We start from the raw sequence: 18,676 nt of genomic DNA, 5'->3' as shown, positions 1-18,676 counted from the left end.
CAAAACTAATGTAAAGTATCCAAACAACAGAAGAATAAGTGATTATTACATTTTAACAGAAGTGTAGATAGAACATGTTGATAGAGAAAATAATCAGATATTAACAGTAAATGAACAAGTAGATTAATAATTCATTTTCTACCACTTGTCCTTAATAATGTTGACAAAATAATATATTGATAAATGACACAATATGTTACTGCATACGTCAGCAGCTAAATTAGGAGCCTTTATTTGTTTACTTACTACTAAAAGACAAGTTGTCTTGTATGTTCACTATTTTATTTAAGGACAAACTTGCAATAAGAAACATATGTTCAATATACCGTAAGCAGGGGCACCGAAAAGGGGGGGTAAAGGAGACGGATTCTAGGGGCCCATGATGGAGGGGGGCCCAGAGAGGCCCCTAATGAAGATGAAATTATAATACAGAAAAAATAATGACACTGTGTTGGGGGCCCTGTAAAGATTCTTTTCATGGGGCCCAAAATCCCTAGCGGCGCCCCTGACCGTAAGATATTTTGTTAAAATAAAGCCAATAATGCCATTTTTTGTGATCCCCTTTATTTAGAAAAGTACCGAAAAGTATTGAAATAATTGTATTACCAGTACCAAAATATTGGTATCGGGACAACACTAACACAAATACAAAGTTGAGACAACGTTTATTCAATGTCAGGTTGTGACCATTGAAATGTGGTCATTTCCCAACCAACAACGTGGATCCAACGTTAGACACCAACAATTTACAAATACAACTATTCTGCAACGTTGTCTCAAAGTCAATTTTAAAGGGCAGCCTAGGCAGAGCAAATAGATTTTAATTTAAAGTTCATTAGTAGTTCTAGTCGTATTGAGTATTTTTAAGCTGTTTTTTTTTTTTAATCTTTCCCACGACTTTAAACGTCTCTCCTCCAGCGTCCATCGCAATGCATGATTCAAATGGGGCGGTGGCGCCATCTAGGGAGGTTTTAATGTATTGCATGTTTTAAAATTGCACAATTGAACACAAACAGCATACATTGACAACATTTAAACAACTTAAAGCACCTTCAATACACTTCACTATTAGAAACGCTGCACAAGGACTAGTAATTAACCTCATTATTCAAACAAAAAATGTTGAAGAAAGAAAAGTACAGACAATACAAAACGATTTTAAAAAAAATAAGTAAATGGACAAATAAAAAACAATTGTGGGCTTATCTAAAATAACTTAAATTCCTCCTGTAGAGATAACTATTCAAAGGCTGTTCTACTTTTATAATTTTCCAACATTGTATTAATAATTTCAAATAAGGTATCCAATGGGAGAATTTGGCTGTCACTTTGAGAAAACAACTTTTATGGACACAAAAAAAGAGCTTGCAACATTATAATATTAATACTCATAGGTTGCTATCTTTCATAAATATACCAAATGTTATCTCTTCTGTAGTAAATGGGGACTCTCTGTACCTTTTGTCTTTCAGCCATCCTCTGATCTCTTCACAAAACAATTATACAGTATCACCCGATAGGGACAAGTGGTAGAAATTTGGATGGATGAACATTGCAAAAATAAATGATTCGCATCTTCATTACATACTGTGGTGGTCAAAGGTTTACATACACTTGTAAAGAACATAACGTCATGGCTGTCTTGAGTTCCCAATCATTTCTACAACTCTTATTTTTTTGTGATAGAGTGACTGGAGCACATACTTGTTGGTCACAAAAAACATTCATGAAGTTTGGTTAATATTTGTTAATATTTGCTTACATTTCCCTTGGCAAGTTTCACTGCAATAAGGCGCTTTTGGTAGCCATCCACAAGTTTCTGCTTGAATTGTTGACCACTCCTCTTGACAAAATTGGTGCAGTTCAGCTAAATTTGTTCGTTTTCTGACATGGACTTGTTTCTTCAGCATTGTCCACACGTTTAAGTCCGGACTTTGGGAAGGCCATTCTAAAGCCTTCATTCTGCTCCCAAGCTCTGGAACGACCTACCCCTGAGTGTTAGACAAGCCTCCTCTCTTCCTGTTTTTAAATCTCTCTTAAAAACATACTTTTATTCCATGGCTTTTAACACTGAGTGATATCCATCCTGCAATGGCGCCCCATAATACACCTGCTGTGAACCTGTTTTTATGTTTTTATGTTTTTATTTATTCTATTTTAATTATTTATTTTTTATCGTGTTCTGTTTGTGTTGTGTTGTGTTTGCTCGGTACTCGTTTTATCTTTTAACCTGTTCATTGTACAGCACTTTGGCTACCCCTGTGGTAAATTTTAAGTGTGCTTTATAAATAAAGTTGATTTGATTTGATTTGATTCTAACCTGATTTAGCCATTCCTTTACCACTTTTGACGTGTGTTGTCTGTCTATCTGTGTTGGCCCTGTGATGAGGTGGCGACTTGTCCAGGGTGTACCCCGCCTTCTGCCCGAATGCAGCGGAGATAGGCTTCAGCACCCCCCGCGACCCCCAAAAAAGGGACAAGTGGTAGAAAATGGATGGATGGATGTATGTATGTATATGTATATGTATATATATATGTATGTGTCTATATGTATATATGTGTGTATGTATATATATATATATATACATGTGTGTATATATATGTGTATGTGTATGTATATATATATATACATGTGTGTATATATATGTGTATGTATATGTATGTGTATATATATATATATGTGTATATATACGTCTATGTGTATATATTTATATGCTTGTGTATATGTATATATATGCATATGTATGGATATGTGAATGTATGTGGATATATACATATATATATAGATATATATCTTATTTTTATTTATATTACTATATTATTGTGTATGCACCTTAGGGGATCTGCTCCAATTTCGTTGTTCTTTGAACCAGTTCACTGTAATAATGACAATAAAACTCTACTATATTCTAATCTACATTACCTTTTGTATTATATTATTTTATATTGTTATGTGTTGTCTACCTTCTACTTTTTTTAATGTCATTGCCTAAAATAAATGAAAATGAAAACTTTAGGAATAATTGGATATGTAATAATTATTGTCCTTATTTCCCCATTTCTACTTTTTTACACCATCTAGCGAGTTCTAGCGACTTTTGGGACAGCCAATAGCTGCTTTCCTTACTGAGGAGTCGGCAACACTGCGGAAGTGATCAGCCAGACGCTAGCAGCAGCATTGTCGAGCCATTCAAGTAGTGGCGGAGGAAGCTAACACTTAAAAGAACCTAACTGTGTGTTTTCGTGATAAGAATACGATTCGTGGTACTCTCAACAAGGTATGTTGTTTAATTCATGGCGATAGCGGACTCTTCGCCGCACTGAGCTTGATAGCTGGAGCTAACGATAGCTGCTAGCGGCTTAGCCGTGCGCCAAACATGGTGGAGTTCGCGTTAAGTAACATTACTTTAAAATGTGAAATTAGCTGTTACCCATCACATGTTTTAACTAAGAATTTTGGAATATTCTGTACTTACGGCAAGTGCTGTTAACAATGGAACAATATCAACACAATATTTAAACTAGTTATTTTTTTCTTTTATTACATACAATTGTATGATAACATAAAAGTCAATAGTACTGTACACTAAGGATATAACGACACACGGTTTAAAAAATAACCGCGGCAAAACTCTCAACTGTTAGTTTTAGCGTTTTAAATCAAAATTATATTACACAGAGGTGTTTCTACGGTGCGTTCAAAGACTGCTGAACAGAGTAGGACGCCACAACGCTCGCCAGAACTCTTATCAGTCAAGCATCCATCCATCCATTCTCTCTAAGAAACACAAAATCTGCAAAATAGTATGCTTTCTAACAGTTGGTGTATGTAGTGTGTTTAAGTACTTTTTGAACACATTCAACATACAGCCATAATATATACCCTGATATGAAATCTTAATATTGTTACATCGCTATTGTCGACGATACCTAAACAAAAGTAAAAACTACGATCTACTATTCATTTAAATCATTTGGGGTTTGCCCTTTAAGTCCTCCCGTGTCTATCAATCAATCAATGTTTACTTATAAAGCCTTAAATCACGAGTGTCTCAAAGGGCTGCACAAGCCACAACGACATCCTCGGCTCAGATCCCACATCAGGGCAAGGAAAAACTCAACCCAATGGGGGAATGAGAAACCTTGGAGGGCACCGCAGATGTGGGGATCCCCCTCCCCGGGCGACCGGTGCAATGGACGTCGAGTGGATCTAGCATAATATTGTGAGAGTCCAGTCCATAGTGGATCTAACATAATAGGGAGAGTCCAGTCCATAGTGGGGCCAGCAGGAGACCATCCCGAGCGGAGACAGGTCAGCAGCGCAGAGAGACGTCCCCAACTGATGCACAGACGAGCGGTCCACCCCGGGTCCCGACTTTGGACAGCCAGCGCTTCATCCATGGCCACCGAACCTGTGCCCTCCCTTCCACGAAGGAGAGGGGGCAGAGCAGAAAAGAAACGGCAGATCAACTGGTCTAAAAGGGGCGTCTATATAAAGGCTAGAGCAGTGGTTCTCAAATGGGGGTACTTGAAGGTATGCCAAGGGGTACGTGAGATTTTTTTTAAATATTCTAAAAATAGCAACAATTCAAAAATCCTTTATAAATATATTTATTGAATAATACTTCAACAAAATATGAATGTAAGTTCATAAACTGAACATCAAATCAAGTAGGCTATTCCATTCATTACAATGCAATATTCAGTGTTGACAGCTAGATTTTTTGTGGTCATGTTCCATAAATATTGATGTTAAAGATTTATTTTTTTTGTGAAGAAATGTTTAGAATTAAGTTCATGAATCCAGATGGATCTCTATTACAATCCCCAAAGAGGGCACTTTAATCAGAATCAAGTTGGTGATTACTTCTATGTGTAGAAATCTTTATTTATAATTGAATCACTTGTTTATTTTTCAACAAGTTTTTAATAATTTTTGTATCTTTTTTTCTAAATAGTTCAAGAAAGACCACTACAAATGAGCAACATTTTGCACTGTTATACAATTTAATAAATCAGAAACTGATGACATAGTGCTGTAATTTACTTCTTTATCTCTTTTTTTCAACCAAAAATGCTTTGCTCTGATCAGGGTGTACTTGAATTAAAAACATTTTCACAGGGTGTACATCACTGAAAAAAGATTGAGAACCACTGGGCTAGAGTATACAAATGAGTTTTAAGATGGGACTTAAATGCTTCTACTGAGGTAGCATCTCTAACTGTTACCGGGAGGGCATTCCAGAGTACTGGAGCCCGAATAAAAAACGCTATATAGCCCGCAGACTTTTTTTGGGCTCTGGGAATCACTAATAAGCCGGAGTTCTTTGAACGCACATTTCTTGTCGGGACATATGGTACTATACCAGGGGTCGGCAACCCGCGGCTCTAGAGCCGCATGCGGCTCTTTAGCGCCGCCCTGGTGGCTCTCTGGAGCTTTTTCAAAAATGTCTGAAAAATGGAAAAAGATGAGGGGGAAAAATATATTTTTTGTTTTAATATGGTTTCTGTAGGAGGACAAACATGACACAAACCTCCCTAATTGTTATAAAGCACACTGTTTATATTAAACATGCTTCACTGATTCGAGTATTTGGCGAGCGCCGTTTTGTCCTACTAATTTTGGCGGTCCTTGAACTCACCGTAGTTTGTTTACATGTATGTGGGCTTTGTACCGAGGATGTCGTCGTGGCTTGTGCAGCCCTTTGAGACACTTGTGATTTAGGGCTATATAAATAAAGATTGATTGATTGATTGATGTACAACTTTCTCCGACTTTCGGGGACGTGTTTTTTGCCACTTCTTTTTCTGTCTCATTTTGTCCACCAAACTTTTAACGTTGTGCATGAATGCCCAAAGGTGAGTTTCGTTGATGTTATTGACTTGTGTGGAGTGCTAATCAGACATATTTGGTCACTGCATGACTGCAAGCTAATCGATGCTAACATGCTCTTTAGGCTAGCTATATGTACATATTGCATCGTTATGCCTCATTTGTAGCTATATTTGAGGTCATTTAGTTTCCTTTAAGTCCTCTTAATTCAATTTATGTCTCATGACACACTATCTGTATGTAATATGGCTTTTAATTTTTTGCGGCTCCAGACAGATTTGTTTTTGTATTTTTGGTCCAATATGGCTCTTTCAACATTTTGGGTTGCCGACCCCTGTACTATACAATCAGCAAGATAGGATGGAGCTAGACCGTCTAAGGAATTATATCCTGAATTTGTAAACATGAAAATGAAAATCTAGACTTCTTGTCGTTGACCTTGCGAAGTGCTGCCCAACGCACGGTTTCATTGTCCTCCGTGTAAATCTGAAAATAGTTTGTCAATGTTTACAGGCATGGCTGCGGATTGGCTGGGTAGTTTGGTGTCAATAAACTGTGGCCCAACATTGGGAGTATATCAGGGAGAGGTGTCATCAGTGGACCAGTCTTGCCAAACAATATCCCTCAGACAACCTTTTCACAATGGAGTCAAGTGTCCTGTTCCAGAAGTTACATTCAGGTACAGCCTGGCGTCACTTTTGAACTATTTTACTTGGGACTAAATGATATACTATTTGCCAAATTTCCCCTACAGTGCCATTGACATTAAGGATTTAAAGATCTTGGATATCAGAAATGGAAATGCCCAGACCAGCTCATCAGTGTCCACTAATTCAAAAAGTAATCCAGTTGCAGTTCCAAAAGGTGACCCTCGAACTGTAGATACAGTGAATTCTCCACAAAGCTTTTCAAAAAGCTATGGAGACCGCCACCTGGAGGTCCCCAAGGGCTTTAGACGAAGACACAACTCCTGTAAGTTTGGACAATCAGTAGTAAAGCGTGTCATTGTAAAGTATTAACATTGGCCTTATGTGTTCACTTTTTCAGGGTCATCTAGCAGTCGAGGTGCAAACCAAGTCACCCCAAAGAAGAACGGAGTGAAAAACGGTAGCAGTCAGATGAAGCAAAGGGACGACGAGTGTTTTGGCGACGGAATAGATGACGGCCTGGACACAGACTTTGATTTTGAAGGAAACTTGGCCCTTTTTGACAAAGCGGCAGTTTTTTCAGAGATCGACACATCAGAGCGTCGCAATGGGGCTAGATCGCGTGGGACGCCTCAAGAGCAAACGCCCTCACGGTACCGCCACGATGAGAACATTCTGGAGGGCAAACCTGTAGTGTACAGACAGATCACAGTACCACAGCCAGGGGCCAAAGAATACTGCACTGGTACGTTCTTTTCACCATGACCAAAATGACTAGCAGTCCGAGTAGTATATATATGTACAGTACTACATATATTTTATGTATATAGATCGATACCATAATGTAATAAATTAAAATCTGCCTTCCCTATTGTATTCAGACATTACCGTATTTTCCGCATCATAAGGCGCCCTGGGTTAAAAGCCGCGCCTTCAATGAACGGCATATTTCAAAACTTTGTCCACCAATAAGCCGCCCCGTGTTGTAAGCCGCATCTAACTGCGCTAAAGGAATGTCAAAAAAACAGTCAGATAGGTCAGTCAAACTTTAATAATATATTAAAAACCAGCGTTCTAACAACTCTGTTCACTCCCAAAATGTACGCAAATGTGCAATCACAAACATACGTATATCAACATGGACAGAGCTGCGTGAAAAAAGCCACCCGGCCTCTTCGCGTAAACTTAAACTTACCTTAACCACTCGCTCATCTTTTCTTCATCCATCCCTTCGAGTTAGCTTTTATGATGACGCCGGCTGGAAAGGTCTCTTTTGGCAAGGTCTTCCTTTTGAATATCACCATGGGTGGAAGTTAGCATGGCAAGCTAGAACCACAGTGAAGGATGACTTCTCATTCCCTGTGGTGCGAATATTCACCGTACGTGCTCCCGTTCCACAGTGCGGTTCACAGGAATATCAGTTGCTGTGAAATACGGTAGTAATCCGTGTGCGGATGGAGAGATTGCGTCTTTTCATGAACCAGATCCTTGTCGCTTAGTAGGAGCCATTTTGTGGTCTTTACAGATGTAAACAGGAAATGAAACGTACGGTGATATCCGCGCGTTTTTTCTTCTTCTTCCGGGGGCGGGTGGTTGCTTACAGTAGAAGAAGAAGCGCTCCCTGTTCTATGGGGGCGGGTGCTTACCTTGGCGGTTGCTTGCGTAGAAGAAGAAGCGCTTCCTGTTCTACCGGGAAAAAAGATGGCGGCTGTTTACCTAAGTTGCGAGATCAAAACTTTATGAAAATGAATCTTAATATTTATCCATATATAAAGCGCACCGGGTTAAAAGCCGCACTGTCAGCTTTTGAGTAAATTTGTGGTTTTTAGGTGCGGCTAATGGTGCGGAAAATACGGTAGTTACATTAAGGAACTTTACGGTGTTAATTCAACAGAAGCAGAGCTTATTTAATTCTACCACTTGTTCATATCTTTTATTGAGCATTCATTTACACCACATATTTTATTTACACCATTTATTTTACTACGGGTGTTCCGATCAGGGCTTTATGCTGCCGATTCCAATACTGATCCTCCATGAGTGAAATTAGCCGTTACCGATCACATGTTTTAACGAAGAATTTTGGAATATTCTGTACTTACGGCAAGTGCTGATAACAATGGAACAATATCAACACAATATTTAAACTAGTTATTTTTCTTTTATAACCATTGGGGCGGTATAGCTCGGTTGGTAGAGCGGCCGTGCCAGCAATTTGAGAGTTGCAGGTTCGATCCCCACTTCCGCCATCCTAGTCACTGCTGTTGTGTCCTTGGGCAAGACACTTTACCCACCTGCTCCCAGTGCCACCCACACTGGTTTAAATGTAACTTAGATATTGGTTTCACTATGTAAAGCGCTTTGAGTCACTAGAGAAAAGCGCTATATAATTCACTTCACTTCACATTACTAATTATTATTTGTATGATTACATAAAAGTCAATAGTACTGTACACTAGGGATATAACGACAAACGGTTAACAGATACCCGCGGCAAAACTCTCAACTGTTAGTTTTAGCGTTTTAAATCAAAATTATATTACACAGAGGTGTTTATACGGTGCGTTCAAAGACTGCTGAACAGAGTAGGACGCCACAATGCTCGCCAGAACTCTTATCAGTGAAGCATAAGAAACACAAACTCTGCAAAATAGTATGCTTTCTCACAGTTGGTGTATTTATTTAAGTGATTTAAAAAATATCTGGTCAAACCACTACAGTGTGTAAAAGTACTTTTTGAACACATTCAACATACAGCGATAATAATAACTGTGATAATTTTGGTGACAGTAACCCTGATATGAAATCTTAATATTGTTACATCGCTATTGTCGACGATACCTAAACAAAAGTAAAAACTACTATCAGAATACTGCTCTGGTAAGTTCTTTTCACCATGACAAAAATGAGTAGTAGTCCAAGTAGTACGGTTAAATATTTTATGTGCTGTATATAGATCGATACCTTAATGTAAAAAACTAATATCTACCTTTCCTATTGTATTCAGACATGAGTTACATTAAGGAACTTTATGGTATTAATTCAACATGTCCAAAAAGGAGTAGAAAGAAGCAGAGCTTATTTAATTCTACCACTTGTTCGTTTCTATTTGTGATCATTCATTCATAACATATATTTTACTAAGAATGTTCCGATCAGGATTTTATGCTGCCGATTCCAATACTGATCTTCCATGAGTGAAATTAGCTGTTACCGATCACATGTTTTAACGAAGAATTTTGGAATATTCTGTACTTACGGCAGGTGCTGTTAACAATGGAGCGATATCAACACAATATTTGAACTAGATATGTTTTCTTTTATTACATACAATTGTATGATTACATAAAAGTCAATAATACTGTACACTAGGGATATAACGACAAACGGTTTAAGAAATAACCGCGGCAAAACCCTCAACTGTTAGTTTTAGCGTTTTAAATCAAAATTATATTACACAGAGGTGTTTTTACGGTGCGTTTAAACAGAGTAGGATGCCACAACGCTCGCCAGAACTCTTATCAATGAAGCATAAGAAACACAAAATCTGCTTTCTAACAGTTGGTGTATTTATTTAAGTGACTTTTTGAACACATTCAACATACAGCGATAATAATGACAAACGGGATGAATTTGGTGACAGTAACCCTGATATGAAATCTTAATATTGTTACATCGCTATTGTCGACGATACCTAAACCAAAGTAAAAACTACTATTTACTACTCATTGAAATAATTTGGGATTTGCCCTTTAAGTCCTCCTGTGTCTAAGGAATTATATCCTGAATTTGTAAACATGAAAATGAAAATCTCGACTTCTTATTTACCGGTATTCACTTATTTGTGTTGTTTCAAGCTGGCTTAGCGATTAGCATGTCTGTTCCTGGCTTGCTCTTACTGTGAGAAACATGTTTACCCCCGTGCTCCAGTGATTGTACTTGAGATACTCAAAAAAAAAAAACGTTTATTTGCCACAAAGTGTCAGTCGAGTGACCAAATGTACATGAGGTGTCAGTCAAATGTGATTGGCTTTGAGAGGCATTAATTGGCAGGGGCCGATCACATACTTTTCACCAAAAATGGTTGATAGTGTTACAATATCAATGAGCAAATAGGTTAAAATTGTTTTATGTGCAATGTTAAAACAGAGGAAGAAACAATGTTAAAAATATGGATAAAAAGAACAGTGAAAATTTAGTAAGACTAATAAAATAGTTATTGATTTATGTTTTTTTTTTTGTTCCAAACAGACTCTGGACTTGTGGTACCCAGTATATTATACGATCTGCACAAGCGTCTGCTGTTAGTCGCGGAGCGTCATGGCCTCACGTTGGAGCGGCGACTTGAAATGACTGGAGTGTGTGCTAGTCAGATGGCCCTCACGTTGCTTGGTGGGCCAAACAGGTAGGCATACTTCTATTTTACTGTGAGAACACAATCCATTCCGACCTCTGATTTGTCAGGGTTAGAAACTATACGTACTAGTGTTGTCCCGATACCAATATTTTGGGAGCGGTACTAAAATTATTTCAATACTTTTCTAAATTAAGGCTTTATTTTACTACGGGGTGAAGACGCTGTCGAAGGTGAGCCACGTAAATAAGGCCACCCACAAAATGGCGCATCCTGAAGAGACTGTCATAAAGCAGTTTGAAGATGGTCTGTAAAACATAACCTATGCAAAATGTTGACCAAAGAACCACCATTACATGTTATGTAGACTACAAGAAAGGGCTTTAAACATAGACCGAAATATCATAATATGACTCCTTTAAACTCCTTGTATTTTTATAATTGTTCAATTAAGACATACTATATAATAACCCATTACCAGAAAACAGCATAAAGACAATGCCCTCACTGTTGAGTAGAAATCTGCTTCTTAAGTAAAGTACAATTTCAATGTTGCCAGTCATAGAAATAAAACACAAAATCCTTTCTCTTGGTCAAAAAAAAGGATATTTTAGTTTAAAATATAAGTTGTTGATACCAACATTTTGTTAAAGGGGAACATTATCACAATTTCAGAAGGGTTAAAACCATTAAAAATCAGTTCCCAGTGGCTTATTTTATTTTTCGAAGTTTTTTTCAAATTTTTACCCATCATGCAATATCCCTAAAAAAAGCTTCAAAGTGCCTGATTTTAACCATCGTTATATACACCCGTCCATTTTCCTGTGACGTCACACAGTGATGCCAATACAAACAAACAAGGCGGATAGAACAGCAAGGTATAGCGACATTAGCTCGGATTCAGACTCGGATTTCAGCGGCTTAAGCGATTCAACAGATTACGCATGTATTGAAACGGATGGTTGTAGTGTGGAGGCAGGTAGCGAAAACGAAATTGAAGAAGAAACTGAAGCTATTGAGCCATATCGGTTTGAACCGTATGCAAGAGAAACCGACGAAAACGACACGACAGCCAGGGACACGGGAGAAAGCGAGGACGAATTCGGCGATCGCCTTCTAACCAACGATTGGTATGTGTTTGTTTGGCATTAAAGGAAACTAACAACTATGAACTAGGTTTACAGCATATGAAATACATTTGGCAACAACATGCACTTTGAGAGTGCAGACAGCCCAGTTTTCATCAATGAATATATTCTGTAGACATACCCTCATCCGCTCGCAGATTTCTTTGACTTTATCGTTGGAAATGCATCTGCTATGACTGTCGCAGGATATCCACACATTCTTGCCATCTCTGTCGTAGCATAGCTTTCGTCGGTAAAGTGTGCGGAACAAACGTCTAATTTCTTGCCACTTTCGCATCTTTGGGCCACTGGTGCAACTTGAATCCGTCCCTGTTCGTGTTTTTAAACCCTCCGACAACACACCGACGAGGCATGATGTCTCCAAGGTACGGAAAACAGTCGAAAAAACGGAAAATAACAGCTGATTTGACTCGGTGTTTGTAATGTGTTTGAGAAAATGGTGGATTGCTTCCCGATGTGACGTCACAATGTGACGTCATCGCTCCGAGAGCGAATAATCGAAAGGCGTTTAATTCGCTAAAATTCACCCATTTAGAGTTCGGAAATCGGTTAAAAAAATATATGGTCTTTTTTTCTGCAACATCAAGGTATATATTGACGCTTACATAGGTCTGGTGATAATGTTCCCCTTTAATGCTCTTGCAAAACAAGCCTATTACCTTTTTGTTTGTTTTCCTATGTTAAAAAATGGAGTGGCTTTGTAAAATTAGCTCCTAGAAGAAAAAAGGTTAGAGACTCCTATTGTAGACATTGAAATGTAGGCAGGATTTCAAAAATATTCCGTAGTGTGGTTCACAGCTTTAGATCGTTTGAAACTGTCCTTTAGATAAGTTGGCTGTGACGTGACACAAATTGTCTACATTTCTCTTTTGGTTCTTCCAGGTTCACTCCAAAGAATTTACACCAACGTCCCACAGTGGCTCTGCTGTGTGGCCCACACGTTCAGGGCGCTCAGGGCATCAGCTGTGGTCGTCACCTGGCAAACCACGAAGTCGAGGTCGTCCTGTTCCTTCCTAACTTTGTCAAGATGGTGGACCCAGTCACCTGCGAGCTCACTCTCTTCAATAAGACTGGGGGGAAACAAGTGTCAAATATCAAAGGTAAGCGGAGTGCAAGTTAGAATTTGGATGTACTTGATTGTAAATATTACGTCACTGTGCACTAGGGTTGTATGGTATACCGGTATTAGTATAGTACCGCGATACTAATGAATCATATTTGGTACTATACCGCCTCTGAAAAGTACCGGTCCGCCGCGCCCCTGTGGTCGTCGTCACGTCGTATCATTGCTGGTTTACGAGCATAGGAGCATGTTCGGCAACGCACAATCACAGAGTACTTACAAGCAGACACAGTGTGTAGACAGAAAAGGGAAAACAGACGCATTTTGGCTTAAACACTAAAGATAAAGGTGAAGTTATAACATTGAAACACAGAGGTGCTTTAAGACATGACTGCTTCTAAATCACTAATCCTCGTCTACATGGCGACAAATGAAGTATGTTTCTTACAAGTATCATCCCTGTAGGACGAGGAATAGCTAAACATGCTTCACTACACACCGTAGCTCACCGGCGTCACAATGTAAACAAACGCCATGGGTGGATCTACACCTGACATCCACTGTAATGATACCAAGTACAGGAACGTATCTAGTTGATACTATGATTACGTCGATATTTTTTGGCATCACAACATCTTCTTTCGTTTAAAAAAAATCCATATTATGTTTATAAACTCAGGACATATGTCCCTGGACACAAGAGGACTTTGAATATGACCAATCTATGATCCTGTAATGACTTGGTATCGGATCGATTCCCAAATTTGTGGTATCATCCAAAACTAATATAAAACATCCAAACAACAGATGAATAAGTGATTATTACATTTTAACAGAAGTGTACCGTATTTTTCGGAGTATAAGTCGCACCGGAGTATAAGTCGCACCTGCCGAAAATGAATAATAAATAAGGAAAAAAACATTTATAAATCGCACTGGAGCCCGGCCAAACTATGAAAAAAACTGCGACTTATAGTCCGAAAAATACGGTATATAGAACATGTTGAAAGAGAAAGTAAGCATATATTAATAGTAAATGAACAAGTAGATTATTAATTAATTTTCTACCACTTGTCCTTAATAATTTGGATAAAATAATAGGTAGATAAATGACACAATATGTTACTGCATATGTCAGCAGACTAAATTAGAAGCCTTTGTTTGTTTAAGTTAAAGTTAAAGTACCAATGATTGTCACACACACACTAGGTGTGGCGAGATTATTCTCTGCATTTGACCCATCACCCTTGATCACCCCCTGGGAGGTGAGGGGAGCAGTGGGCAGCAGCGGTGGCCGCGCCCGGGAATCATTTTGGTGATTTTGGTTACTTACTACTAAGACAAATTGTCTAGATGTTCACTATTTTATTTAAGGACAAACTTGCAATAATAAACATATGTTTAATGTACCCTCAGATCTTTTGTTAAATTAAAGCCAATAATGCCATTTTTTGTGGTCGCCTTTATTTAGAAAAGTATCAAAGAATCAAAATAATTTTGGTACCGGTACCAAAATATTGGTATTGGGACAACACTACTGTGCACACATATGACCACCTGGTGAAATGATTGATAATTTGCTTGAATGCCCAAAAGGCCAATCTGCAGTTAGGGGTTTTACAATATTTACTTTTATGATTGCACAGACCTGCCGGACACGCCGGTGGATCTAATCATCGACTGCCTTGACTGCCACGAGAACACATTCCTGATGGATCAGCCTTGGTACAGAGCCGCTGCCGATTGGGCTAACCAGAACCGTGCACCAGTACTCAGCTTAGATCCTCCTGTTAGTGGACAAGGACAGGCAGTGGAGGCCAAATGGTCCCTCTCCCTTTGCCTTCCCCTTCCCTTAGGAGAGGGGGCTGGTAGTGTCTACCTGTGTGACATAGGTATCCCCCGTCAGGTCTTTCAGGAAGTTGGAATCAAATACCATTCCCCTTTTGGGTGCAAATTTGTCATCCCTCTGCACTCAGCATAATTGGACTGATCATTGAACATTTTACCGTCCCGGACTGTGTCAAAGCCTTATATTTTTGAGCTTCAAGTGTTTCGCAGTCGATCCATAAAGTAAGTTACTGACATTTCAACACGTGAATGTGACCTCTCCCTCGTACTTTATAGAGGATCATGGTTTAATGCATTAGTTCCTCACTGCTACATGCGTTATATTGGGAGAGGACACCACACAAATGGGTATTCCTTTTTGATAACACCGTTATAAGCTGCAGTAATGATGTAGATAATGATAGTATTGTATCTACATAGTATTTGGATAAAGAGGTTATTTAAAAGTACAACCTGAATGACTTGTTTATATAATGTAGCGTTCAATATTGTAGGACAATCCCAGACTTGAATGTTGTGATATGAACGCCATTCAAGGACTTCTAGTGATCGAACAACAGTTATTTAATTAAAACAAAAACTAAGGCAGCTAATCTATATACATGACCATATAAGACCAGTTTTCGTTGGTGCGTTAGACTGTAAAGGGCTTCAGCATGCATAACCTCTTGCTTGTTTCATTTCTCCTCAGATTTTTTTTAAAATGAGTGCCATTGACTCGCCGTGGCGCTTCCTGACAAGGAAAAAACAGAAAGTGGGGAAGAAAGTATACGTTGAAAAGCCGTGACTGTTTTATTTAGTTCGCCATTTTTCAGTGATTCACATTTTTAAACGCAGAATGCATTCCAACATGTCTAATACTGGCAGTTTGTCATTAAATAGATAAATCTCATAGTTTAATCTCACAAAGGTTTGTTTTGAAGTTTCTACATAACCAGTTGGGATTGATTTTATTGAAAATCATATGTTCAGAAGCTGAGTTGCATTTTTTTAGCTCTAGCAATTACCAAGGTTGTTTTACTTTTGAAGTCTAGACTTTAGTACACGAGAGATTATTTCACTCTGAAGCCAGAGTCCATATCGTGAAATAGGAGTCAAGTCTAAACAACATAACTAATAGTGCTGCCTTTGAGGCCTTGTTGGAGGATAGATAGAACTAGGCTCATCTTTTAATGAGGCCTTTGTTAGTTGTCCAGGACTGAGTTTGTTTCAATACATTTTGAGCTCTGTCTTGTGCACACAAACACTTTCATGATTTTGATTTCACTTTCATTTAGGTAATACCTTTTAGTGTATTATGACACATGTTTTTTTTCCCCCATACATGGACTTAAGTGTAACAGGAGAAGTAATGCAAGTAGTTGCGTCATAATTCTTTTTTCAACATTCCACAGGTCAGGTGGGTTGCGTTACATCTTTCTTAAACAAGTCTGCCTTGAAAACGTCAGTTGGTGTTAATGATGATGAATCTTTGTGAGTGGCATTACCTTTAGCTGTCAGTGGACTGTGAATCTCAATCCTGCTGCTGTGAGTGCAGCCTGGTTATTTCCCCATTGTGTTATTTTTTATTTAACACCAATGGTTTGGTGGGCAGAGGTGAAGCTGACTAGTAATGTTTACATGTTTTACACTGAGTAACATCTTCAGTGGTGATTTGTGGTGGTCCAAAAGAGATTGCCATTAAAGAAAGTCTTGTATTATTCAAGGTTTTTTTTGTCTACAGATTGACAAGAATTAACGTTTTTTGTTTAACTAAACACTGAATGAGGCATCTATTCACAAGGATAGCATGTGTATGACATCATTGCTAAACATTTTTATACATAATGCTGCTGATCTGCATTTGTGAACTTGCATTAAAAACAAACATCTGTCATAAGCTAATTTTTTGTTACATTTTTTTACTGGTGCTCTTAAATTAAGAGCAAATTATCTGGATGGAGAATGTCTGCATTGAACACTGGTTCATTTTGGGTGGTATTTCAATAAAATATTTTTTATATTTATTTTATATATATATATATATATATAGATTTATCTCTATGTGTCTAAATATACATCTCTATATCTATATATAGAGATATATATGCATATATGTGTGTATATATATGTATGTGTGTATATATGTACAGTATGTATGTATGTGTATATATATATATGGATGTATACATATATATGTATGTACAGTATATGTATGTATGTATATATATATATGTGTGTGTGTGTGTATATATGTATATATGTTTGTGTGTGTGTATGTATATATATATATATACTTATATATTGATTGATTGAAACTTGAATTAGTAGATTGCACAGTGAAGTACATATTCCGTACAATTGACCACTAAATGGTAACACCCGAATACGTTTTTCAACTTGTTTAAGTCGGGGTCCACTTAAATTGATTCATGATACAGATATATACTATTTTCATAATACAGTCATCACACAAGATAATCATCAGAGTATATATATTGAATTATTTACAATCCGGGGTGTGGGATATGGAGGGGGGGGGGGGTTAGGTTTAGTTGGTATCAACACTTCAGTCATCAACAATTGCATCATCAGAGAAATGGACATTGAAACAGTGTAGGTCTGACTTGGTAGGATATGTACAGCAAGTAGTGGACACAGAGAGAGATCAGAAAGTATAAGAAAAACTAATATAATATATAAGTATAAATATATATATATATATATAATTTTTTTATTTTATTTTTTTAAACCTATTGTGGCCCCCGAGTCTAAACGTTTGGAGACTCCTGCTGTACAGCATCGAATATGGTTTTTGTGTGTGTGTGTGTGTGACTGTGCAAAGTTTTGCCTGTTCCAATATGGCTGACTGACGTATTCCTTTGTCGTTATTGGGCATGCGCATTATTTTTCAAGGCGGGCTCTACTGATGGGGGCGTGACACTTGCAAGACACCTTGTTGAACTAAACTAGTCTTTTACAAGTCACCGTACAGCCTTTAGCCTGCTAGCTTCTCACCACGTTTCCAAGTCTTTTTAGTTTCGATTTTATTCGTTTTTTATTGTTTTCTTTTTTCGTTTATTTTACCAATACAAGTCTACGCACAAACTAACGACTGGTTCGTTGGCATGTGAACGTTGGGAACACCTGTGACACTTTCTTGTCAGGACGTGAGATTTTGGGCTTCTACTGACGGTTATTTGTTCATTTTTGTTCGAAGATTGGAATTTGTCTTGTGTCGCCCAGATGAACATGGATTGTGGGCAGTAAACACCTTGACCTGCATTCAGGTAAATGTTGATTTTAAAGCATTATTAAAGGGGAACTATGCTTTTTTATAAGACAAAAACACAAATGTTTTTGTTTTTTATGCAGTTTAAATAGTAAATAAACACAGGCGAAAGTCAGCTAACAATGGATCCAATGAGAGTCCCTCTATTCCACCTATAAAGCGCTAAACCATCCAAAAGCCTCCATCAACGTTTTATTTACATGAAGTATGTAATGCAAGTAATATTTCCGTAATTTGCTCATTTTAGGAACACGGCAGCGCATTAATTTCACACACAAATTACAACAACAACAACTAATCATGCAGACTTCATGACAGCCACCAAATACTACTTTGCAGTGACGTGCAGTCACTAGAGGCAGGTGAGGCGGGGCCTCACCTGCCATCATGGAAAGAAAAAAAATGTAAAAATATTTTTTTTTAATTAAATTGTTATATGTATCCAGTGATTATACTATAAAGTTATTTTCCATTTAACTTCACCCGTTTTAGATCATTTTTATTTAAAATCG

General features: G+C 37.9%; 2 protein-coding genes across 2 annotated transcripts in view; both read left to right on the top strand.

Annotated features, from left to right (window-relative positions):
- The first annotated feature begins 3,114 nt into the window (after positions 1-3,114).
- edc3 (enhancer of mRNA decapping 3 homolog (S. cerevisiae)) lies at positions 3,115-16,593 on the top strand. The gene is made up of 7 exons (XM_061970306.1): positions 3,115-3,278; positions 6,347-6,512; positions 6,588-6,805; positions 6,881-7,225; positions 10,732-10,885; positions 12,865-13,082; positions 14,692-16,593. Exons 2-7 carry the CDS (start codon positions 6,349-6,351, stop codon positions 15,024-15,026), a joined length of 1,434 nt encoding a protein of 477 aa, XP_061826290.1. The 5' UTR covers positions 3,115-3,278; positions 6,347-6,348; the 3' UTR covers positions 15,027-16,593.
- A 1,236-nt stretch (positions 16,594-17,829) lies between these two features.
- Positions 17,830-18,676, top strand: part of LOC133612680 (tyrosine-protein kinase CSK-like) — a 40,172-nt gene continuing 39,325 nt past the window's right edge. Inside the window, exon 1 of the mRNA XM_061970308.2 lies at positions 17,830-18,162. The gene's annotated coding sequence lies outside the window, so the exon portion shown is untranslated. The remainder of the gene's footprint in view (positions 18,163-18,676) is intronic.

Source organism: Nerophis lumbriciformis, linkage group LG10 (genome assembly GCF_033978685.3).
Source record: "Nerophis lumbriciformis linkage group LG10, RoL_Nlum_v2.1, whole genome shotgun sequence".
Classification (NCBI taxonomy): domain Eukaryota; kingdom Metazoa; phylum Chordata; class Actinopteri; order Syngnathiformes; family Syngnathidae; genus Nerophis; species Nerophis lumbriciformis.
This window is presented reverse-complemented; position numbering and strand designations above follow the sequence as displayed.